Source organism: Cygnus atratus, chromosome 15 (assembly GCF_013377495.2).
Source record: "Cygnus atratus isolate AKBS03 ecotype Queensland, Australia chromosome 15, CAtr_DNAZoo_HiC_assembly, whole genome shotgun sequence".
Taxonomy (NCBI): Eukaryota; Metazoa; Chordata; class Aves; order Anseriformes; family Anatidae; genus Cygnus; species Cygnus atratus.
This window is the reverse complement of record NC_066376.1, coordinates 17,694,668-17,719,367: the sequence shown is the minus strand read 5'-3', so window position 1 is coordinate 17,719,367 and position 24,700 is coordinate 17,694,668. Positions and strand designations below refer to the sequence as shown.

General features: G+C 36.9%; 2 protein-coding genes across 3 annotated transcripts in view; one reads left to right on the top strand and one right to left on the bottom strand.

Moving 5' to 3' along the window:
- TXNDC11 (thioredoxin domain containing 11) overlaps nt 1-20,308 on the top strand; it is a 35,950-nt gene extending 15,642 nt beyond the window's left edge. For both annotated transcript variants that reach the window (XM_035549055.2, XM_035549054.2), the window contains 8 exons: nt 7-100; nt 2,363-2,475; nt 3,771-3,971; nt 7,439-8,228; nt 10,620-10,765; nt 11,674-11,783; nt 13,192-13,272; nt 19,232-20,308. In XM_035549055.2, the coding sequence (XP_035404948.1) occupies nt 7-100; nt 2,363-2,475; nt 3,771-3,971; nt 7,439-8,228; nt 10,620-10,765; nt 11,674-11,783; nt 13,192-13,272; nt 19,232-19,856 (2,160 nt within the window). In that variant the 3' untranslated portion in view covers nt 19,857-20,308. The remainder of the gene's footprint in view (nt 1-6; nt 101-2,362; nt 2,476-3,770; nt 3,972-7,438; nt 8,229-10,619; nt 10,766-11,673; nt 11,784-13,191; nt 13,273-19,231) is intronic.
- On the bottom strand, nt 19,886-22,599 carry SNN (stannin). Its single transcript, XM_035549058.2, has one exon. The coding sequence runs from the start codon at nt 22,597-22,599 to the stop codon at nt 22,336-22,338; it is 264 nt and encodes an 87-aa protein (XP_035404951.1). The 3' UTR covers nt 19,886-22,335.
- Between the last annotated feature and the right edge of the window lie 2,101 nt (nt 22,600-24,700).

The window sequence follows — 24,700 nt, the reverse complement described above, 5'->3', positions numbered from 1 at the left end:
TTTCAGCCTGGAGTTATAGGATATTTTGAGTTCAATGCTTCGCCTCAGCCTCCTGGTTATTTAACCTTCTTTACGTCAGCTTTACATTCATTAAAGAAAGGTAAAAGCTTCATCTTCAAAAATATAAGGCATCTGCGAACAATTTATGCATATGGACTTCAGTAGTTCTTTACAATATTTTATAACTTGAAATTTAGTCCCTTTTGAGTGTTGATCTAATTATGAAACTATCTTTTATTACTATGCAAAGACGGCTTATATTAAAGGTGTATTGTATATTTTGTGATCGGCCATCGTGGAATTAAAGTATATGACAGTCTGTTATTCAAGGATATGTTAAGATACACTTTTTTCAGAAAACTAAAGGTGTAGCTGTAACAGATGCATCGATACAATCAGACTAGCACTTAACTAATTTGAATTCAAGAGTATCCTGTGCAACAACTGAAAAGGCAGGTTCAGAGGGGTGACTGCATATGTACGGAAAATAAGTGCACTTAATACAATATGTGTAGTTTTCATAACTCTTAGAGGTTTTATTTTGGGCTATCATAAGTGTTTCTTAAAACATCAGTATTGTGCACTAAATCTTCTATACAAAGGTGTAAGGTGCTCCTAAAAACTATGCGAGCTTGACTAAAAGGCTGTGAGGAACAGGCTTATTATACCCATTTAGCTAATTAATAACCCGATATCGATCACTCAGCTCTTTTATTCTGAATACATTTATTTGAAATAAAATTATAGAGAATCAATTCCCCACTGCAGCAGTGGTTTTAAAAGCCACTACAAATGGTGGACTGGCAATTCATAATGGAGGAATAATGCCTTCCATGTGTGTCAGTATGCTTAGCCAGCCTTTGAGTATTTCCATCTGATGAACTTGTGGGTTTTGATGCATCAGAGACTGCAGTGGACCGTTTCTTTTGTAAAATCTGGGTAGTTGATAACAGGCAGCAACACTTCTATTTTTTTTTTGTCATCTACTTACTGATCACCAGCACCATGCTGTTAGTAATATCTCTGTACAGTAAGTATACAATATACATTTGTTCTGCTGATGGTAAATTCCAGGCATAGATTTTATATGCTTTTATTAGTAGCTATTATTCTTTCGTGACACTGGAGAGCTGAATGCGTTTCTGGGTTACTTTGCTCTTCTAAGTGCTATTTTTCAACTCAGGTTAGTGAGAATTTGTCGTCTGTGTTCAGAAGAATATCTTCATGATGCACTGCTCTCAGAGAGGAATCTGTTCTGAGGTTTTCTGTAAATTACCAAGCCACATTCCATTAAATCAAAATACTACTTAAAAAGAAAAATTTTAACGTACTGTGGTGCTCTTTAATCAGGTCATAACGTGGTATTGTAACGTGCACTATTCTTAATGTGCTTTTCCTTTTCTCAAGTCCCATTTTTAAACTTCACTGAATGTACTTGCAGACCCTGATTGCTTACAGATTTTTGAAAATAAATGGTCTTGAATGAGTCAGTAGTGACACAGCAGTACATTGTTCATCAAAACTATTTAAAATAAGCAGAAAGCTGCTAGTTTCTCTTCTAATGGGGATTTCACAGAAATTCAAACTTCCTTAAGAAGTTTATGATACTTGTTATCTTAATATTATCTTAAGAACATTAATTTTACGGTAGCAATTCTTTTGTCATAAATTCTGGATGCAACTTTCTCAAAGTTAAGATTAGCCCATTTTAAGGATATTTCTGTCAGCAAATGAAGTAAATTGATACAATTCTCCTGATTTTTACTTTGCTACTGACTTGGTGTATGATATAAAGCCTAATCTCCTATATTTTGTTTTGTAATTTCCCCATTTTTGTGTTGGGATAGTTCTTTACAATATAAATGTGAGAAGCGTTCTGCCCTGCCTGCACTTTTATAAATCTAGAAATATTAAAATAGGTGTTTAAATGATGCATATTTACTGCAAATAATATACATCATATGTATCAGTTAATATTCTTACCTTTTGTTTATATGTATTGGGATTTTGAGATGCTGTAACATAGCAAGATGCATCTGTGATACCAGGTTTTGTATTTAATAAGCAAATCAAGGAATTGGACACTGCAGGTTAATGTTCTCTGTATCTTGAGTGCAGAAGAGAAACATGTTTGTTCTCATTGCCTGCTCTTGTGTTTCTTCTGCCTCACTTCATCACTAATACTGGCAGTTGCTATTCAGTAAGATTTTTTGTGCCTTTACACAGCATCCTTCTGTGTTTTGTTTTGAAGGGAGATGGTGTTGTTGCATTTTAAACATAAGATCTGTATTCTTCTAAGACTTTCAGGAGAGAAGTTCAGTGTGTATAATTGTATTTAAAAACTGAAAATTTGCCCTTTAAGATTACCTTGGAACAATACGCTTTGGAGTGATCACAGATAAACATGTTGCAGAGGAGATCTCACTGGTGCATTCAGGCAGCGTGTATTTGCACAGACATGTCAACAAATCTCTCGTGAGTATTACATTTATGTTGTAGTAACTCTGAGACAACACCTGGAGATTGAAACTCTTGTTGCACTACGATCGTGATGTCACACGGACAAATGTAAAATAAATGGGTGTTCCACAAAGTGGAAAGTGGTAGAATAAAATGATTTTCTTATCTAAATGTAGTATCTGTATTTATCTGAGAAATATTTCAAAAACTGTAATACACAGGCTTTTAATTTATTAAGGTGTGTATAATTCATTAACAAAGTTTAAATTCACAAGGTATTTGGCATTCTGTAATAAGTTGACTTACGTTTCCAGACACCATTGGGAACATTATAATAACGTGGGAAGGTCAAGTTGATCCTCTCTGTCAAAACAAAACCTAAAAAGCCCAAACGCCTTAGAAGTGACTGTATGGAGACTTTTTCCTAAAGTTTCTACTTTTTCAGTGGGTAGGAGTTAGAGAGCTACTTGAATGAGGATATGACCGAAGAGATTTTGTAGGAGAGATACAAGGTATAGTGAAAACTTGCATTTAGATTGAAAGGTATGACATAACACTGATGTGAAAAACTACTTAAATGAATTGAAAGCTTATTGCAACTTTAAACTCACGTGTCTCATGTTTTGTGAGGACTAAGACTGCAAATAATTTCAGAATTGCTATTTGGCATAGAAACCTTGTCTATTCACACTGCTAATATGAGTGGAAACTATGTGAAGACAAGTATTGTAATATGTATTTTATTCAATTGAGATTATGGAAAACATTTTTTTCTAAAGTTATTGTTAAATGCATAAAAATAGTGTTGTCTTTGCAAATGATTTAAGATATGCTTGTCTTAATTCATGAAAATGACCCTAGAAGCCGTAATCCAATTTTCTTACGCATTTTCCACCACATTCAGTAATAAAAAATGATATATCCATTTTTAATGCAGTCTTGATGTTGGGGTCTTTGCTATAAATCAAGATATGTGGTGATAGTGACTTAGAGATTGAGCTCTTTCTCTTTATAAAGAGAATTTATACTAGTGAGAAAAGTAAAGATTATGAAGTTGTAGTGAAAGAAGGAGTTTGCCTGGTAGAAGTCTCATTGCCTAAAAGATTGTGTGTCTATCTGTGAGAAATTGGAAAGATTACCACAAGGGAAAGGATGTATGAAATGCTGAAGCATGCTGAATAGTGTCATTAAATTGAAAAAGAGTGTTTTAGGCAATACAGTAATAAAGCATGCTATATTTGAGAACTGCATTCATTAGTAAACAATGTTTTAGTAAGTGAAAACAAATAATTATTTTTTCCCTTTTCAAGGTCTATCCAAATGATGACATGAACTATACAGCTGAGAATATTTGCAAGTGGGCTCTAGAAAATCGAGAGATGCTCATACGCTGGCTGAGACCTCATGGTGGAAAAAGTCTTCTTCTAAACAATGAGCTGAAGAAAGGACCAGCACTGCTCATATTTATACCTTACAATCCCTTAGCAGAAATTCATCCTCTCTTAGATGAAGTAAGTGAAATAACTTCAGTTTTTAACTTCAAAAAATGCTAGAACTTGAGAACTCTAGGCAGGATTCTGAGACAAATTGCCCTGCTACAGTACAGTACCCAGCATGGGAGCAGTGCTGTTGGGGTAAACTGTGCTCAGACTTGTTGACAAGAACTATTTTTATGTTGTGCGTTGTGGTACAGATTGGATATGACATATCTTGAATTACTTTAAATTTTCTGTTCAGGTCTTCTTGGACTTTAATATAAAAAGATACAGAGCTGAACTGTTACGGAGAGAAAAATCAGTGATTTGAGGCATACGTGTTTCATAACTGTATACATTTGATGTTTCTGAGAAATGGAAATTGCCTTCTGTGAACATAGAGGATGTTAGATAGGAACATGAGCCTATAAATCCTGAATTAGCTCTTGGTATAATGAGGGGTTGGAAATCTGTATACTTTTTCTCTATATTAAACTTCATATTTATATCCTTTGTTAATCTGCTCTGTTAAGGATGATAGGCCTGTTTCTTGCTGTGTCAAGTAACAGTAATAGGATCATTTATGTAGCATAGTGCCGGTTCAAGGTTCAAAGCTGATCGTCATAGTAATAAAATTATATTTGGACATCTGGTACTAGAAATCACTTTACTTTTAATTAGAGATGTTTTCTGGAATTGGTAGAGAATACTTCCCATTCAGATTTCTCTCCTTTGTGTGGCTCAAATTAACTCAGATTCTTTCATCTTTTTTTTTTTTTTTTTTTTGGTTTTGCTCTTTTGTTCGTGTAGTAGCAATCGGTCAAATTGCTCCACAGTAGGTCCCAAAGACTCTTGCCTAACTGCTTCTAAAGGAGAGGTGGGCTAGCGAAGTATCTGCTGCCTGTCAGTTCTTCCTCATGGCATGCATTTAGACAGAGAGCTTTTCCCTCGTCCAAATGGACTAACTCTTGAGACTGCTACTTGCCAGCATTTTAAAAAGGCACGTGAAGCAGAGCAATAAGCATTAGTAGTACAAGCTGCCTGTGACATTCCTGTTATGGGTATTTCAGTGTCCAAAAATCCTCTTTCTGGGTGACAGGTAAGGGATTTTATTTCACTGCTCCAAGTATTCAATTTTCTTTAAAAACACATTTTCTTAATCCATTTTATGATGAATTCTGCATGTTAGTTTGCACCCCACACAGTATGCCTTTGTCTCCTGTCAACAGTTGTTGAGAACAAGGACTTAACTTTTTTCGTTTTGAGTGAGTGCTGTGAGAAACGGGCAGATCTTTGGTCTTCTGGTGAAGCTGACTTAATTCAAATAAAGACAGAGAATGTTTTTGAGTGTTGCAGAACTTGTGTTTTGTCCACCCCATTCTATTTCTCCTCATCTTCTTTTTTCCCTAAAGGTGATTACATAGGGAAATACAGTCCTTTAATTAAACCAGACACTATTATTTGAAATCTAGCCCAACTGCCCAACTGAGAAAATAGTCAGAGCTAATATGGTTTTTATATCCTGTGTGTGTTCTTTAGTTTCCTTCTAGTTTTCTTTCTCTGCCATTATTCCCATTTTTGAACTGTACAGGACAGGAGTTTGTGTAGCTATGTAGCTATGCAGTTATGGAAACTAACTTGCCTGAATTTTTTTCCCCCTGGGTTATTTTTCAGCTGGAACCCATTGTCCCATTTAGTATGTCACACAGCTGCACATCACATTGGTGATTGCATAGCAGTAAGAAACAAGCATTTGTGGAAGATGAAAAGTGGGGCAAAGGTTTGGAGGCAACGCTGACTAGGGTACAGAGCACCTCTGTTCTGGAATGTGTGGTTTCCACAAGGAGACCTTATTAATATTGCAGTGTCTGAAGCAATGAGGAGAAAAAAGAAAATCACTTGTGGTACAACATCTAGTCAAACTAGACATAGACAATAAAACCTAGTCAGCTACAAGATACGGTATGAGGAAATCTTTGAGGAAAGACTGGAAAAGAACTGCAATTATTCTTATATTAATCTGTCTTATTTTGGCAAACCTAATTCAGTGATGCTTGTCACAGCATAAGCATTGTAGTAACAGGTGGCATTTATTTAGATTAAATCGTGTAGCATAAGATGTTCTGTATCAGATTTCGTCCTACTGAAAAGAGTATCTACTTATATCAACATGTGGAAGGAGATAAAGTTTATTCTGGTTCATGTTGTATTGCTTCACTTCAATAGAGAGATATTATTGAACTTTTTTTTTTTTTATTTTAACTGTAGGAAGAGATGTTTATTGTAACCGTCAGGAGTGAGTTTCATCAAGCTTTGAAACCACTTGACTGTAAGGCAGTCTCACAGAACAAGGCTGTCAAGTTGCATGTTGAACACTCTCAGAGCAAATTTTTTTTTCTGGTAATAGCTCACTGAAATGGGATTTCCTATTACAAATCAGTTTTTCTGTTCATAATCACTGCTCAAGTTTCTCTGTATAGGTAGTCAAAATCTCCAGGCTAGATTTTAGTATGAGGGGTCAAGTATATGCTTTCAGGACAAAAATACCTGACAGTGAGTTCCTAAAGACTAACAGAAACTGTTGCTGAAGTCTACATGTTAATACTGATGATCGTGTTACAAAGCAGCCCTCCTGGAGGTAACCAACACGCGTTTGATAAATAGGTTTCCTATCAAAATGTTCTTGTGTGCGCAGTGTGTGCATGTTCTGTATTTGGATTATATTTAATATGATAGATGAGGGTGAGAGAAAACTTGCTCCTTTTTCCCTTCTTGTATGTTCTGTTGTTTATCTCCTAGAGAGGAAAATTCTTTCTTTGGTCTATATGAGTGCCTTTTTGCTGCCCGTTCCCCCTTGGTTATAAAAAAGAAAATGATGCAGCACAGGAACACTTGCACTGAATGGCAGGCTTCGCCCCACCGATAAGTTGCATGTTACTGTGTGCAAAGCACACCTGGAGAGTTACAACTGTATGTTGTGGCTGGGTCAATACCAACATTGCTTCAACTCTGGCAGTGATAGTTACCAAACTTGTGCGCTGCCTATACCAGGAAGAATCTTTATATTCTTTTCACATGGGATTGCTTTAAAATAAATAAATTTCTCCTCATACTGGAAAAAAAGGGAAATTCAGGAACCTGTACCAATTAATGCTTCGAGTGGTGGGATTTAACCTTAAAATGTAGCATTACAGAACTGTGATAAATATGATATAAAGACACCTTGAGATCAATGTCATGGACTGAAAATATTTTAAATTGGATTTTTGTAGTTCTGTACATTTAATTCTTACATACTGAACACCTAACTTTGTTATCAAGTCAAAGCCTCCTGTAATTGTTTTGTAAGAAGGCCTGAGAAGAGTATAATCAATTTTGTTTCTGAAATTCTATTTAAAAAATGCATAATACGTTGTTAAACCTATAACAGATAACCGCATTTGAGTGAACTATGTGCAGTTAATCTTGCTTTTTGTTTTTTTTTTTCTTTTTTCCCCATGTAGATTACCAAAGTGGCCTTGGAATACCACAACTGTAACAAAAGCCAAGAGGCTGAACCAGGTCCCCAGCACGTGGGGGACAGTGATTCACCAGCTTTTGATTCCTCTGTTCCAGATGCACATACGAAATCGGCAGAAACGTTCTCCATAACCACGTACCCGTGCTGTAACACAGTGGTGCTTCCACAGTGGCATTCGATCTCAAGAACTCACAATGTCTGTGAGCTTTGCATTAACCAGACCCTTGGTGTCAAACCAAATACAGTCAACGTGCCACACTGTAACTTTTTTGAGATAGAAGCAGCTTTGGACTCTTTCTACCTCCAGGAGCATACCTTTTTTCAAGTTATATCAAATACCATAGAATGCAGCAATTTCTTAAGTTTCTACAGTCCCTTTAACTATTACACTGCATGTTGCAGGACAGTAAATAGGCATTTTTTAAGTTTCATTAGTTCTGAGAAGACCATCTTTCAGACCCCTAAAGTAGCGTTTTCTTCCCATGGGAAGAAAGGTAAAGATGACATCCAGAATTCTATTCCTCACATTGAGGATAGGAATTGTTTTATTCCTGACCTTCATATTAGTGGCACTAACATTACTGGTCTGAGCTGCAGGACCAACAAAACCTTGAATCTCTATCTGCTGGATTCAAATCTTTTTTGGATATATGCAGAGAGACTAGGAGCATCGAGATCTACTCATCTTAAGGAATTTGCTGCCATTGTTGACTTGAAAGAAGAAGTGCACTATGTCCTGGATCAAAATCAGTCTCTTATTGGATCTACCCTGGGTATGGTATCTATTATACAAACGCTTGAAATAAGAAAAACAAGTTTGCAACTAAGCTCATGAGTGGAAGACTTAATGCCATTCTGAAAATGACTGCTTATGAAGTGAGACTATAGTCAACATTGTTAACCTTTACTTATTCTATTCTAATCTATTTAGTAGTTGACTGAGCAGTAGTATGTATTTCTAGATGGTATAAGAACCAAATTTCACTTACCAAAAGTAACCTGCTTTAAGTGAAGTGAACATTGAAATGTGTGACTCTTGACTGCCCGATACATTGAAGGAATCAGTAAAATCTAAACTAATGCGCTAGTGGAAAAAAAATCACTGTACATCTTAACACATTTGATATTAGAGAAGACACTTATATATTGGTTTTTGTTCAACTGCTCCATGTACTAAAATTTCCCAGAATTTCATGAGATACTGCCCACTTACCTGCAGAGACTAGCCCTTCCTCTTGTCCTCAGACTTAGAAATTGTTTTAAATGTATGTTGAAAAGCATGTGTGTCGTCAGATACAGCTATCAATTGCTTTTGTTTAAATCTGTCAATACTTTATTTCCTGGCTGAACTGGGGAGGAGGGGGGAAAAAAAGGCAGTTGTATTCAGGAAAAAAAGACCGTGTTCACAGTTCTGATTTTATTCCCAAATTACTTGGGTAAGATGCAAGGTGCCTAACCACGTACATTTACCTGCCATGATGATGTGCAAAACTGAGTCAACTTTTAAAAAATTCAGGGCTTTTTAATTTTAGAAGTGCAAGTAAACATGGAAATAAATTCAGGTGAACATAGTATTAAACTGTTCAAGAGAGTTCATCAGTATAATTCTTACAGCATTAAATTACATTTGTATTTTGCCAATAAATATGTAAGTTCAAACAAAAGTATGCACAACATAATCAGAACATGGCCATTTGTTCTTAAGGTTCCCACCCAGCACTGTATCCTTTTTCCATCCCCCCTGCCCCAAAAAGCATTATGGAGAAAAAAAAAGTTGGGGCCCATAAATGGATGCTTAGGAGAAATTAAGATTTGGGTGAGGAGATAATAAATTTGCTTCCCTTTGTGCTTCCAGTACTTTTTTCAAAGTATTTTCCGTTCACAGGATTTCCTGAGCATGACAAGGGTTGGTCTGCTGAGTAGCACTCAGTAGATCTCTCTTCTGAGTTATTTGAACATCCAGAAACTTTTTTCTCCCAAATATTTTGTCAAGGATTCATGTGGTTTCTTTATTTATTTTTTTATTTTACTGTATTTCAGTAAGCACCAGTTTACACACAAATTTTGTGTTTACACAAATACGGATTTCAGGTTTTATAAATGGTTTCTAAAAATTCAGGAGTCTTCATGTCTTTTAATTAGTCCTGTCTGTTCAGTTATTATTTAATCATGCATACACATTCAAAATCCGGTGATCTGGAAGTATGAAAGCTGTATTTTGGTCTGGGGTGAGAGTTTCATTAATGCTGAATAGTAAATACCAAGAGCATTAGATTTACTTTTATATTTCAGAGATAAATATGATGATCTGGTGTTTTGTATGTATGTACAAAGGTGCTGTTTTTACTTGGTCTGAGTTTTTGGACTGGGAATACCAGCATAAGACATTTCTATTTGATAAAATAATTATTTTTAGTGTATTTGATGCATCTTTTGCTTGATTATTGAATATTCTTATTTTACTGTGCGTAGGATAATATTTATCTAAATTGAAAATGTTTATATAGGTGGTATCTTGCAGAGATTTAGAGAACATGGTCTAGGCTCCAAGTGGTATATCTGAAGGTAGTTTTGGAGCTTGTAAATTTTTAGCACAGACCAACTACTGTTGAATATCTTGTTATTAAAGAGGAAGTTGAATGAAGACAGCCACTGGTGAACAGAAGGTGGCCAGTCATACTGGCATGGGAATAGCACAGTCTTTGGTCTAAAGCAAAAGAATTATAGGGAAAGTAATTAAAAATGGTAAATGCAAACAAGTGTGGAATTAAATAGAACCTTTAATATGAGGACCAAATACTTTTATGAAGTATAGATAAAATGAAAGATAGCGAGAGGATACTGTTTATGACTGACCAGGTGTATAGTTAGACTAGAAGGCAAAGATTATTATTGTTATTATAGTACATTGAACAGGAGTAGAAGTGAGATTAAAGTTAAAGATTAAAGAAGCTGCATTGCAAATGAAAAGACTGAAATGAGCAAACAAAAAAAGTGAAGTTTTATATTGTTTTCACATCAGTGGTGGTTACTTGAGTTCTTATTAAACTCAAATGGTGACTTGAAACCAACTTTAAATTGGAATTCAGAATAATTTGAGAGAAAACACAAAAGTAAAAACTGCTAAAATTGTGAAATAACTTTATGTATCAATTTCATTTCAGAGAACTTCATAAAAAACTTCAGCGTTCTCTATAGCCCCTTGAAAAGGCATCTTGTTGATGACGCTTCAGTCCATTTTCACGTACAGCATGTAATCACTGAAGTGACTACCAGCACCTTTCATGATATTGTGCTTTCAAGTGAAAAGGTACACCTCATTGCTGAAAGAATTCCTTGCAAATCGTTGCTCACAGTTTTGAGGAAGGGGACTCATTCTTTTTTCTTTCTCTTTTTTATAACTGTGCTTTGTCCTTGACTCGATTCCCCCACTCCCGTTTCCTTTATTCAGGTTTGAGATAACACTAAGGAACATTCTGATTTCTGGGTTTCGTACCTGAAAGGAAATAAATATACTACTTTTTTTTTTTTTTTCCTATGTATCACAGGTTTTTTAAACTTACTTAAAAATTTAAACAATTGCAAAGCAGACATAATGGAAAAAAAAGAAACGGTGTTAAAAACTGAAGTGTTATTTGAAAACACACAGCAAAAAAAAAAAAAATTTTCCAATCGCATTCCATGAAATTGTTTTATGTAAGATGTCTTGTTGAAGAGTAATTAATTTACTCTGATTTCTTTAAAGATGTGATGGTCAGGATTAGTATCCCTTGGGTGTGAGGACTGCAGCAAATGTATACATCTGCAGTAATTGGCTGCCAGCAACCCTAATGCCTGCTTTGCTAGCTAGGCACCTACACCTCTCTCCCCCAAAGCCCCACAAAGTGTACAGTTGCTGTAAGATACATAAGAATTTAAGGTTGCAGAAGAATCATGAGAATTGTAAGAAAGTTCGATGCATTGTCATTTAAAGGGAAATAAATAATTCTCTGTATTTTCTCTGTTTCCTTATGGAAAGAGAATTCCCCAAGAAAGTCTGTGTTAACCTGGGAGACAGAAGGCATCAGAAAATAGGTTATGATGTGTGTCAACGTTAAGATATAGTTTCCTTTCACGTTTTAAGAGTTCCAGTGAATTTAAATGTTGTGAATACTAGTCCTTCTTTACCACAGATTAACCACAATAGGTAATCAAACTCTTCTCCATTTCATTTTCCAGAATGTCTTGCTGCTCTATTATGCACAGTGGTGTGGATTCTGTGCTTCTCTTAATCATATCTTTATTCAACTTGCTCGGCTTCTGCCTCCAGATAATTTCACTGTGGCAAGGTAAAAAAGACTCTAATTTAATCTCTCTACAATAATGCAAGTTCATTGAGGTCATTGGCCTAGAAAATAATTACATTTTTCTCTCTACACTCTTGCAATACTTGATGTAAATGTTATGTTTCATTTTTCTTTGAATGCATCATTTGGTTTTCCTCTGTATAAATTTGGTAGTTTTCAATCTCACTGTGGTATTTCTGCAGTTCAGTTAAAATGAATTTTTAATCAGTGAGATTATTCATGAAGTGCCCTAATTTTGGGAAGTAAATCAGTAAAACAGCAGCAGAAAATCATTTTCACCTTTCTGATTATTTGTAGCAAAGAATTATATCCTGTAGTACTGTATTTGAGAAATTGATATATATATATATATATATATATATATATATATGCACATGCTTAAAACTGTATTTTATATATACTTGTATATGTTTATAATTGATACATATTACGTGATTTTATTTAGCGTTTCCAGGGCTTTTGATGTTACAGTACAACTTAAACATTCTTAGTCATGTATTTGATAATACATCAATACCTACAATCTCTGCTCCGATTGCATCCTTCTTGTTTTATTCTGACTGAATTTACTTCAGGTGGCAGCATGAGATATATTGGGAAAAATTAGTTAAAAACCTGGAATTATTACCTGTTTATAATTGCTGCTTTGTTCCCATAGACATAATGCTACTCTCAAACATGCACCCATTCTTTGTTGACTTGGAAGTTCTGTTGTTTGGTCCACTATTTTTGTTGTAGTGTTACTTATGTGATTGTCTGTTTTTTTTTGTTTGTTTTGTTTTGTTTTTTTTAATAATAAAATTGTTGTAATAAGAATTCTATTTATAATCAAGGGAAACCTAAAAAAGCAGAGAAGAAAAAACACATAACAAGCAGTTGAACAAGTGCTTCATTCACAAAATCTTGTTTTCCTTGCTACGTAGAGCTTTAGAAGAATTTAGAATGTATTTGTCCTTGGAAGAAGCAAAGTAATTTATTCCCCAAACTAGTTACTTAAGGAAAACATTTGTGGAGTTGTACTGAGGAACAAATTACTGAATAAGAAAAAATTCAGTAGCACGTTGAAGTTCGTAGGCAGGTCTGCCTGTTTCATAGAAGGAAGGTGTATACATAGAGAGTGATTGTGTACTTTAATTGCCAAGAGAGCAGTTGGAATACTATACATATTTTTCTGGCAAAAATTAGTAGATATTTGTTAACCTGAGATTTATCATCTTGTATATTGGCAAATAATTTTGCTGACTCATTAGTGCAACATATTTTCAACATAACACATTCAAACTTACTTTCACAGCTACTTGCATTTCCCTCTTTGTAATCCCCAAAATGGTGTTTTAGGAAAAAAAGATTGTTCGTCTGCCTGTTTCATCAGTGTATCGTTTCTTAACAGAATTGATATCACTCGAAATGATCTTCCATGGGAATTTATGACGGACCGTCTCCCAACTATTTTGTTTTTTCCTCATCACAGGTAATGTAATTCTTTTCGTTATGGGTTTTGTACTTTCATTTTACAAAGTGATAATAACTATCTTATTGTAAGTTTAAGCAGAGAAAAAAAATAGTAATTCATTTCCATATATGTATTCTTTATGTATATTCTAATAATTAAAAAGCAAAAGAAGACATGGATAGCTGATGGTATACAGACAGTGAATGCTCTCTCTGAAGGTCATTATTTATTTGTTTGCAAGTCTTTATGAACAGCAGCATAATGGTTCTTTACTTTTCTTATTTGGTTTTAATAATTGTTATTATTTTGGCATGATCCAGGTGGATCATGAGTGGTTACTGGAGGGGATGAAAAAGAGAGAAATGATGTAGATGGTGGTGCAACTTATGTCTAGTGCAACTTTTATCTAATCTCTTCAAATCAGATACACTAATAGATATCTCAAAGGATAATATGAGTTCTTGCAGTAAAATGCAAGAATTTGCTTGCTGTGTTTTTAATGAAGAAGAAAACAAAATAAGTGCAGGTAGAGAATACGTAATCCAGCCCAAGCTTAACCTCTTCTAAGAGAATAAAAATGAACAATATTTATATTACAGAATGAGATGGGATAAAGTGTTAATATATTATATAAATAATTTTTATGTAGCAATGACATAAGAGAATCTGAACAGTAAGGGAGGGCTTATGCATCCTTTGGAAATACTACAGCGGTCTTAATCTGTTAGCTTTTATTTCTCCCTCACTCATCTGTGGTATAATGTAATATAATCAGAGGGACTTCAGAGCGTTCACTAATCAAACTAAAGTTCTTTCAGGTTGTGTTTCTCTCACTGTTCTAAAGAACACTGCATCTAGAGATAGCTTTTACCTTGTGCTGACTTAGTAACATCAAGGGTTAAATTATTCTGTTTATTTCATTTGTCAGCTATTTCATGATGTTCCCTTTTATAGTGAAAGAAGTTTCACTTCTGTCTAATGAAAACTTCTAATGAAAACTTCTAATGAAGTTTTTCTAATGAAAAGGAATTTCATTATATAAAATATACAATAAGTAAAAGGAGTTTTAATTCCTGAAAAAATCATATAATAGAATATTCTTTTTCTCCTCCTTCTGTGATGTCATTGGTCTTGTCTGGTGACATCGCTGTTTGCCATAACAGAATGTGAAGCAAAAAATAAAAAAATAAAAGTGTTAATGTTATAATTAAGTAGAAAGAAAATCTGGGACGGAGTGAGAAGGGTAGTTGAAGAAGCAGAAGCATGAAGCAGTAAGAAAATGCACTTAATATGAAAACGTTCTTGAAGTTTAATAAAGCTTCCTGGAAGATTGGGATGTTGCATGTGACCAGTCAAACAGGGAAACCTGTTTCAGGTTTTTTATTGAGATGTTCTACTTACTGACCATTAGGACTAATAGGTTAAATAATTTTCTTCCTATTATGATTAAATTGTCCCATCCTATTACTATTCTAACAAATTGGTCAACTACTACTTTGATGTATCATCATTATATGAACTTATTACTGAAAATGTCTCAGAAGCACTATGGTGATAAAAACTTCAAACAGATGAGTCATTTGCCTTCTCATACACAAGGAGAACTTACTCTTTTGTGTTCCATGATGTTTTTCACATCTACCTTCCTGTTTTTAAATGAGAGTTGGGAGAATTGTTTTGTTAGTTTTCCTCAAAATTGTATTTTGAAGTGAGAGTAAATATATAAACAATGCTTCTTCTAAGAGTTTTTTTGTTTGGAGGAATAGCATAAGGCTAAAAACTGCCCCTATATGTTAGTATAAATCTTGTTGAAGAACTTGGTCTGCTTTGGTTTGATCAGTTTTCGATTTCTAGTTGTTTGCAATAGTTATTCCGTGGTGACACTGAAATTCCTTGGTACTGCTGCTACCATCACCCATTAGTAACGTAGCCTTGCACTTGTTGTTAGAGGGCCTTTCTGAGAATCATAAAGCTGGGTCTCTTTTATAACCCGAAATACTACATCCCAAGTACCTGCCTCAGGTTGAATGCATTTTGAGAAAACTTCAGCCAAAGTGGTTTAATTGTTTCTCGGGAGGAAAAAAAATGAGCTATAATCTTCCAACAACTATTTCATAAAATCTTTCGGTGTACTTTGGCAGTAGTTAGTCTTTATGTGGAACATAGGCTTTTTTACGATACCTATGAAAACCCATCTACATTTAACCAAGTGAAAGCCATTAAAATGTGAATGTGCAAGTGTTCAGTGGAGATTGTTAATATAATGAAGTCCACAGAGATTCAATACTAGAGAATATTCGAGAGTCTGTTGGCTGCGGGTGCCACCCAGTCAGTGTGTGTCAACCACCAGAGCAAAGGAGCTTGTTCTTCCTAGCCTGGGGCTCTCCCTGGTGATAACGTCGGGTTCACCCAGCTGATGCTGCTCCTGCCTGCTTTGGCAAGGGTGCTGTGGGGCAGGAACTCTCTCCACATGCTTGTTCAGTGTTTCTGCCCTATGACACCCAATTAGTGTGGGGGAGAAAACTGTTCAAGGTAAATAAAGAGGGGAACCAGGCTTAAGGAGCATGCTAGTGAGAGAAATGGGACTTTTATCCTGTCAAGAAGGGGATAGGAGGAAGGGGAAATGCTATAATCAGCTAGAGACGGGTAGAGGACTTCTTGGGTCAGCTACCTGCCTAGGATAATGGGAACAAGATGAACTGTGAGAGGGTGTTAATACAAAGGAAAGAATTGAAATGAGCTGCCTGAAGAGTCCTCAGAGAAAGAGCTAAGAAATGAGGGTGTAGGACAGGGAAGTGTAGTTTCAAGGAGACAACTGGGATTGGGAATAATTTCAGGGAAGATGAAAGAAAGCTGTGTGGGAGGGAGTGAACTGATTTGTGAATGGGTGAACAAAGAATGAGACAAAGGAGGGTGAGGTAGAGAAAAGCGCAAAGGAAGAGCCAGGAAGAAAAAGGGAACTCCAAAGTTAGGGGTGTAGAAGGGCAGGAGAGTGCATGTAAGACTGGGGTGGGACTTGGAATGAGATATAGGGGTCCTAAATCCTACAGGCTTGCTGCAGCAGGGAGAAACTGTGAAATCCATTTGTAAATTTACATGTCCTATTTCTGCTTAGTGCTGTAACACATAATGCAGATACAGCCAGCATGTTATAGGCTGAGGAACAGGAAATATTAGATGCAAGAAAGCCACAAGCGTTCATAAGTGCTCGGTTTAACTTTTCAGCTATACTTTTGGTGTTCCATGTATGCCTTGTGTATTAGACTTGATTCACCTTGGGTTTGTGTTTTTATTTTTTAAACACATTAATACTCAGACTTGCCTAGTGTCTTAAGACAGTTGATACTGTGCAGTTTACCTAAAGCAAAATCACTCAAACTGGCTGAAGTTTTGCAATTCTAAATTGGTGTTGCAGAATTTAAGACCACTGTTCTAGTTGATGAGCCCCACCACTTCTACTTCCCTGGAGACTGAGTGATGTGGCTTTCATTCCCAATTTTGAACAAGGATCGAGTTTGCATGTCAGTTATTGTGATGACAACTGTGCATTGCCCAGAGGAGCAAAGTGCCAGGTGCCATGATGATGTACTCTGGCTCTGAATTCACATCAGTGCTTTGCTGCAGAGAAGAGGGGTTTGTTGTGCATCTCAGCAGGTGGCAATGCCATGGTTGGGCTGGTCTCTCTGAAGTCTCCCCCAGAGCAACCCTGTGCTGAGCAGATGTAGCAGCTGGGGGTCAGTTACAGCCTGCTGGGTTTGGATTTATGGGTAACAGAACAGTGTGGGTTATCTCAGAAGCTCTGACTTTGGCTCAGGAACTGCTCATGCGTTCTTGGGGACAAAGTAAGCGTCAGGTATGAAGTCATTCCAGAAAGACCTTTCTGTTATGTTACATATTATAGATAAAGCAGGTTTTAGAGCAATAAAAGTTTGTGGTAGGTGAAGCTTCCTCTAGTACTTACCCTCTTCCCCATGTTACAACATAGTCCAGTATTTCCTGTTTTTTTTCAGATACTCATTTTGTCCTGGTCTATTTTACAAACCGCTTCTAGCCCACCTCTGGGCTGACTTCATAGTTTTAGTGAGATTGTTTCTGTAATGGGCCAGTTGGTTTCCTGATTGTTTTCACAAAGGTACCTTACCATCAGTCATTGTTTTCTTCCCTGCTTTTCCTTTCCAGTGTGTTTTATTTTGCTGCATCTAGATAACAAAGAAAATTATTTCTTGATAGTGTATGTAGTAGCAGTAGCACTAGGGTAGTCGTATGTTATTTTGGATACAAAGGAGCTTTATATTAAGGCTTTCAGAGCAGCTCCTTTTGCAAAAATTGTCTCAAGGCAAATGCATAATTACCTGTTCTGCTCACTTTTTCTTCCCCACATGCTGTTACTATTTTGTTTTGGTTTTTATTTTAAATAGCCGTTTAGCTTTTCTGATACATACTGTGTTTGTGATAAGTAAACAATGGCTGATGACATAGTAAAATATTACCATGGTATGAGGAGTCAATTTTGTCTTAGTGTAGACTATTTTTTGCCAAGATGCCATGAATCATTAAATTTGAATGTGAACTGATTGTCAGCTGAGAAACTGCTGATGGTAATTACAAGAGTAACTTGGTTGATCACAAGAAGCCTGCAGGGGAGGAAAAATCATGATGCTTAGTCTTCCAAAAACAGCTTAATTTTGATGAACAGAAGCCTCATCTGGCCCAAGTTCTTTAATTAAAATTATTAAATTATCTTCCATACAATAAGTAGTTCTCAATAAACAAGCATGTTTATATCCCATATACTAATAAGTTGGATTTCACAGAAAGCATTTTTGAGGCTACTATAGTTGGTAACTCAGAAAAACTCCCATTCCAGGTGCATACCACTTTCCAAGTAATTCAGAAAAATGTCACATACAGGGACAAAAGAGTTGTCCCTGGTACATGTTGTACAGGAACAGCAGTGATAAACTTACTGAAGCATTAGGTGTTATACTTGCATCTGACTCTCTTGCTTTGAAATTTTTTTTTGGGGGGGGGGGGGGGGGTACCCTACATCTTTTTTTCATGACTTGTATAATTCACTCAGAAGATGCACATGATCAAAAAAGCCAACGCTTTAATATTTGACAGCCAGAGGTTGTGTCTGTTGTTTTAGTGGCTTGTAGCTCTGAGGAAGTAATTTGGTGGTACTTGGTATTTGACGAGCATCTTGGCCTCCTGTCAGGTTAAGAGTAACAGTGTATGCTGTCACACAAAGTGATGGACCTGCCTCTTCATGTGCTGGGATCAGTGTGCTGAGCTACACACACAAAAAAGACAACAAAAATCAAACAAACCAGATACCTGGCTGATTTGCTTCCTTGGTTAACTCATTGGTATTACAGATATATATAGTGTAAGGAACAGGTAGAACGGTTTGTTGACAGCAAGAGCACCTGTTTTCTGAGTAAAGTGACCATGTACTGTTTAAAAGCAAACTGTACTTCTCTGCTCCTTGCAGTACCCTTCTAATGGTAGAGCATATTGAGCTATTTCTTACAGGAGAACACGGAGGCTCACAATGGTTATTTCAGATAGTTTTATACTGATGGATTTAACTTCCAAAAATGCGTATAGAATTTGGAAGACTTAGATATTTTGTTTAACTTCAACATTCATTAATATCAGGTCACTGTGATCATCCATGTCCCAGAGTGATGATGCCATATGCAGTTCAAGGTGATAAGATATTTATATCTTAAATATGGATTAAGAGCAAAATCTGTTTCTTAAAATTCTTGCTCTCAGACAAATATCAATCCAATGCAGAGAAGCTTACAGCACATAAAAGGGTACATATTAGTGCTATACCTTCATTATACAAGTTTAAGTTTCTCTTAATTGCTATATTAGCCAAGATACTAAGTTTGAATTGGACAGCAGATATTTAAATAAAGCTATCATTGTTTACATACCTGTTTTAATATTAATGTGTCCTTTTTAGGAAGGAACAAAGTGTGAAGTTTCCAGAAGATTTCTCAGTTAACCTTCCTAATCTTCTTAAATTTATTTTACATTACTCAAGTCTTTCTTCATCAGCACCCTGTACCAAAGAATGCTTACATAAAGAAACAGTTTTACAGCAAGGACACATCTCGCACTTAGAGAAAGAAATTCAGAAGTTAAGATCAGAAATCAGTGCTCTGCATCAAGCCCAGGACCACCTTGAGGCACAGCTTTCTGAAGCAAGAAGAGAAGAACACCGACTACAGCAGCAAAAACACATACTGGAAAAGCAGCACAAGACTCTGCAGCTCCACAGTGAGCAGTTACAAGCCACGTTTGATCAGAAGAATCGAGAATTACTAGAAATGGCTGAAAAGCTTCAAGAATTGGCTGATGCATCAGAAAACCTCCTTAAGGAGAATACTTTACTAAGAATCCTGGTAGCATCAAGGGAAGGAAAGCTACAGAGCAAAGATGAAAGTAATGAAGCCCTTCAGTCAGAGCAAAAGCTTTCTGATGACAATGTATTGGTTTCAACAGCTACTGCCACATCAGAGGAAAAAAGGGTTGATAATATCAATACTGTAGAAACAGAGCACAGTAGTAAAAACAGGACAGAATGATTTCTTTCACAAAGAAAGATGATACAGTATTGGGTAGGTATTTATGCAAATTTTATTGAAATTCATTGTAAATAAAGACTTCTTCCCCCACATGATCTAGAAAAAGAAAAATCAAATGAAATATTTTTGTATACTTGAACAACTTACTAGCTACCCACATCTAAAGAGAAGAAGAGTATGGAAAACTTTCTGCACTTTACTATTGCACTAACTCACAAACACCTATCTGATAAAGATGCTGATGTTCAGGGGCAGCAGTGTAAAGCATCTGACTAAGGACCAGTTATTTTTCACCAGCTTTCTCTAACAGCTGCTAGAAGGAAAAAAAATTAGACCACTGATTTATAATTTTCCTTTAATTCCTGAAAATTGCCCTTTACACTGCATTGTTTGCAGAATTAAAATGGAGATACTTTATCTGTATAATCAGTAAACTTGAATGGACAAAGTCATCTTGCTGTAGCTACTCTATTCAAGAACTTCAGCACTTTATATCACTTTTGTACACCAATCACCTGTCTTGAAACCTGCAAGAGGAGAACTGTGTGAACTGTTATCTAGTGAAACAAAACTACAGAAAAATCTTATTGATTTAACCCTTTTTCTCCTTGCTTTTTAGGATTTCTAGAATACATCAGTCTTAAGTATATGGGTCTGGCTATACATGTAAGTCTCCTGACACTAGTATATTAAGCATGTGCCAGGGCAAGAACTGCCCTCTAGTATAGCCTATAGTATACTCTAGTGGTAATTCCAGGAGCTTTTCACTACTGTCAGTATTAGTTTTTGCTTCAAATTTGAGCCTTCGATTAAGAAATTAGAAGCCAAATGCAGCACTAAAAATGCAAGACAACATCTTATTCTAGAAGAAAGGGGTATGACCTTACTGAGTAGGCCATTGTTGTCCTATATCCAGTTACACAATTCTCAAGTAAGCTCGCAAGGCACATGTTAACTGAGTTATGCCATACATACAGGGACAAGAACCAAAAGTGACTTCTGAAGGGAGCTGGAATTTGGATTTCATTATTTGTAGCATATTTCAGTGAACTTTTTTGTCCTAGGCAATTAAGTGTTTAAAACCCAGATTAGGCACAAGGAAGCTACGTATAAAGTACGAGTTTAGGGACTAGAGTTAAGTGAACCAGGCTTCAAAGCATATGTGCCTACCCAACAGGGTGAGAGTAGGCAAGCTGGCCTTGGTGGCTTAGTGCTGTCCCTTCTCTCCAAGTATTTAACACATCTTTTTACAGTTTCCATAGCACAGTCTCCTCCACAGAGCAGGAAGTGAAAGAGACATCCCATCCTTACATGAAAGTGCTTCCCAGCTGGTAGTATGAAGACTCCTGCTTCCCTGTATCAACATTAGTTTGTGTAGGATTGAAACTTTTATCTTGTAGTAGTAGAGCTAAGCCACAAGATACGTGAATTGAATTCTGTAGTTGATCACTTGTCTTTAGACTAAAAAGCCTTTTTACAACAGACTCCTAACATTTTGTTTACATACATCTGAATTGCTAAGTACACAAACAGGGCTTCTAGGAAAAAAAGTCAGGTGAGTTACATTTATAAGTTTTAATAAGTAACCGCTTCTGCAGTTTCAGCATGCAGACAGAAGAAAAAACCCTGCTCTACTGCCACTTCAAACTCCTGGAAACCTTCTGGACCATCCCTGAGGGTTCAGTATCCATCATCAGTTCCCAGTTCCATCAAAATGGCAGTTTCCTTGCAGTAGCTACATGGTTGGAGAGCTCAGTTCTAGCAGCCAAAAGCTTAGCCTATACCTAGCTGCAACTGAAGGAAACCATTTCCTTTCTTGTAGCTCCTGTGTTTCTTCCCTCAACATGTTACTGTCAGGTTATACCTGCTTTTCAAACAAGGTATTCTACCTTCTTTTCAACGTATTCTGTACCAGTCCAGTGAACTGCTGGAGTTCTGGCTCTATGGCCGTGCACTCAGAATTTAATAGCAGAAGCAAGTTTTAACTGCAGATCTGGTTTTGAAGGTCTGGATTCCACCTACGGTTGTAGGTCAGGAGTCCTCTTGTGTTACATACAATTGCACCACGCTATTCTCATGTACTGTGGAGCCCAAAGCAAAAAGCTTCTGGCAGCCTATTTACAGTTCACAGTTGTAAAGTAGTTCACATTACAGTAGTAGCTCCATCAAAATAGGCTCAGCTAAACATTCAAGTAACAAAAAGATGCTATCAGTCTCTTCACTCAAAGATATTCAGGGTGTCCATTGCCGGCAATGGACTTTATGCCAGGTGAGTCAGCTCCTGTCACAGAAGAAGTAGGATACACAATTGACGCAAAGAGCAACTTCACAGTGCATGCAGTTGCAATGAAAGCTTATTTAAGCCTCATCAGGGTGTTTTCTGATGAGCAGTGTGCACATGACCAAGTTCTTCACAGTATAGAGATTCTTCTGCTGGTTACACACATAAGCACAGTCCATGTACAGGCATTGCTTCAAGTTAGCTATGTACTTCTGTGCCATTTGGAGTTAGCTTCGCTTTCCTCTCTACACAAGGTCCTTTAGCAGAATACTGCACAAGAAGAAAGGGCTCTTTGGTTTCTCCTTCACCCACAATGCTTTCCTCATCTTCAGACTGGCTGATCCTCTGCAGACGCAAGTAACACCAACAGCCCAGTATCAAGGCACCGAGAGCTGCGATAGCAATCAAAATAACAATGACAGTCACCACTCCCGTGGTGGGGCTGTGATCCATAATAGACATGGTCAGTATTTTGGATTGTCAGACTTCTTGAGGAAGATTCTGCTGTCCTCACTGTATCTTCAAATTCCTGCCGTGGAAAAAAAAAAAGATAATGCACTTGTTCAGCTTCACCATATTCAGCAATATTACATTTATGGTTGGTATCCTCTCTGTGATGGCACATGACCCTCCTGCATTCAGTGCCTCAAGCTTCTCCTGCACATACGCTTATTTTAAGACGTTTCTTTACAACTTGCCTTTGAATATGCGACTGTCTACACTGAACTAAAGCAAACAAGAGCTAAACTTGGGTTCAACTTGACCTGCTTTCAGGATGCCCATGAGTAAGAATTTTTTTCTAAGAGGAGATGAGAAAAGATACTGAGGTATCTTAGGATCAGGTGGTTCTGAGACAGAACAGTCCATATCAAGTTTTAATCATAACTCAACCAAGTTTTTGCAAACATTGAAGTCACTAGGCAGAGTTCAGCAAACTCACAGCTCGTATCAAGGATATACCTAGATTTACATAGCAAATTATATATATTTTTGCCAGTAATGGAAGCTATGCAGTTTAGCATGAAGAGATTTAAGACTATTTAGTACAAATACTAAATCAGTGTTGACTCTCAAATCCATGACAAGATAGTAATTCAGCTACCTTTAGTTTTTGTAAAGAACCTTACAGAAAGGATACATTTTAAAGTGCCAGACTTCTGTCAGTTAATTTTTAATGTACAACATCTTCCTAATGCACTAACAGTTCCAGGACTGGTAACTTAATTGCAAAATTAATTCTAATGCTAATGGATTACTACAAACCCATCCATAACACTGGTCTGTTTAGAAGGGTTGAGTACATGGTAATTAATTGGTTGTTCGCTGAGCTGGTAAAAACACAGATACAGCTTTAAATGCATTTTTCATAAGAAGCAGGTAAAGCTAGATTTATTGAAGACTTCAGTAAATCTAAGGGGAAGATTATTATTACAAGCTTCTGCTCCTCCTTAGTGGCTTTCAAATAGCAAGAGCAAGGTGGCGTGTTAGAAATGAAGCTGAAATTGGAACAGAGGCAGGAAAATGGGAGAGGAAGAGCTGCAAGACTTTCGTAGTTTGCCACAGTTCTGGCAAGCAGCAGACATTCCCCATACATTTTTGTCTACTTCCACTTCTGAATTCATGGTATTTTAAGGAGTCATGTGGGCCTTTCCTTTTAAATTTAAGGTTACTGTTAACAAAGTTGGCAGTTTTGGGTTCCTCTACTTCAACTGGGTTCATTACCTTTTCTTTCCTGCTACCTTCTCTTCAACAGTACAGGAACTCACCAGAGACTTTGTAGAGGTCAGAGCCAGTTATGATGTGGGAACTGCTGTAGGAATCAGGGCTCAATGCCACAATTTCAGGTACAGCAGATATTGTCCCAAAGGGCTCTAGGGTCAGCTGCAAGTGCAGAACAGCAGTGCCTGCATTCATCTGATGCGTAGGCACTGACTGGTGTTGGATTAACTAGTTTCTTCTGGCCTCAGTAAGTGCCAGTCTGCTGAGGGCCACATACCCATGCAAATGCTGAACAGACTCTTCCTCACCATCCCTGCTGCACCCAGCTGCAGCATCAGCTCCTTCGTGCAAGCCCCCTCACAGGTCAGTCTCACCCAGCCTTAGGTCAGAACCCACAGGCTGTGGGCAATGCCTTGGATTCTCACCACAACGGAGTCGAGGCAATTACATCACGCCTTCACCAACAGCACTTAAGCCAGAGATGGTTTATCCCCTAACCTCTCATGGAATGGCAGACCCACGCACGCCACCACACAGCCATTTCATCCACAGAAGAGAAATCCAGTATGAGCGTTATTAGGGCCCAGTGACTCAGAACTAACTTGCACACACTGGTTGTGTTTCCAGCCCTGTAAACTACTGCAGCCAGTAGCCTGTAGCGTACCTGACAGAAAGCAGCAAGTCCAGCAGACCCAATTTTCCCCAATTAAAAAACAACCACCACCCACATCCAACCATACCGCATACCAGCGACAGCAGAACTATGCCCACTGCAGCCAGACAAGGTGTATAATTTTTGTCTGGATCATCTTGGTTTTGCAATGCTATAAACTCTGCTTAATCA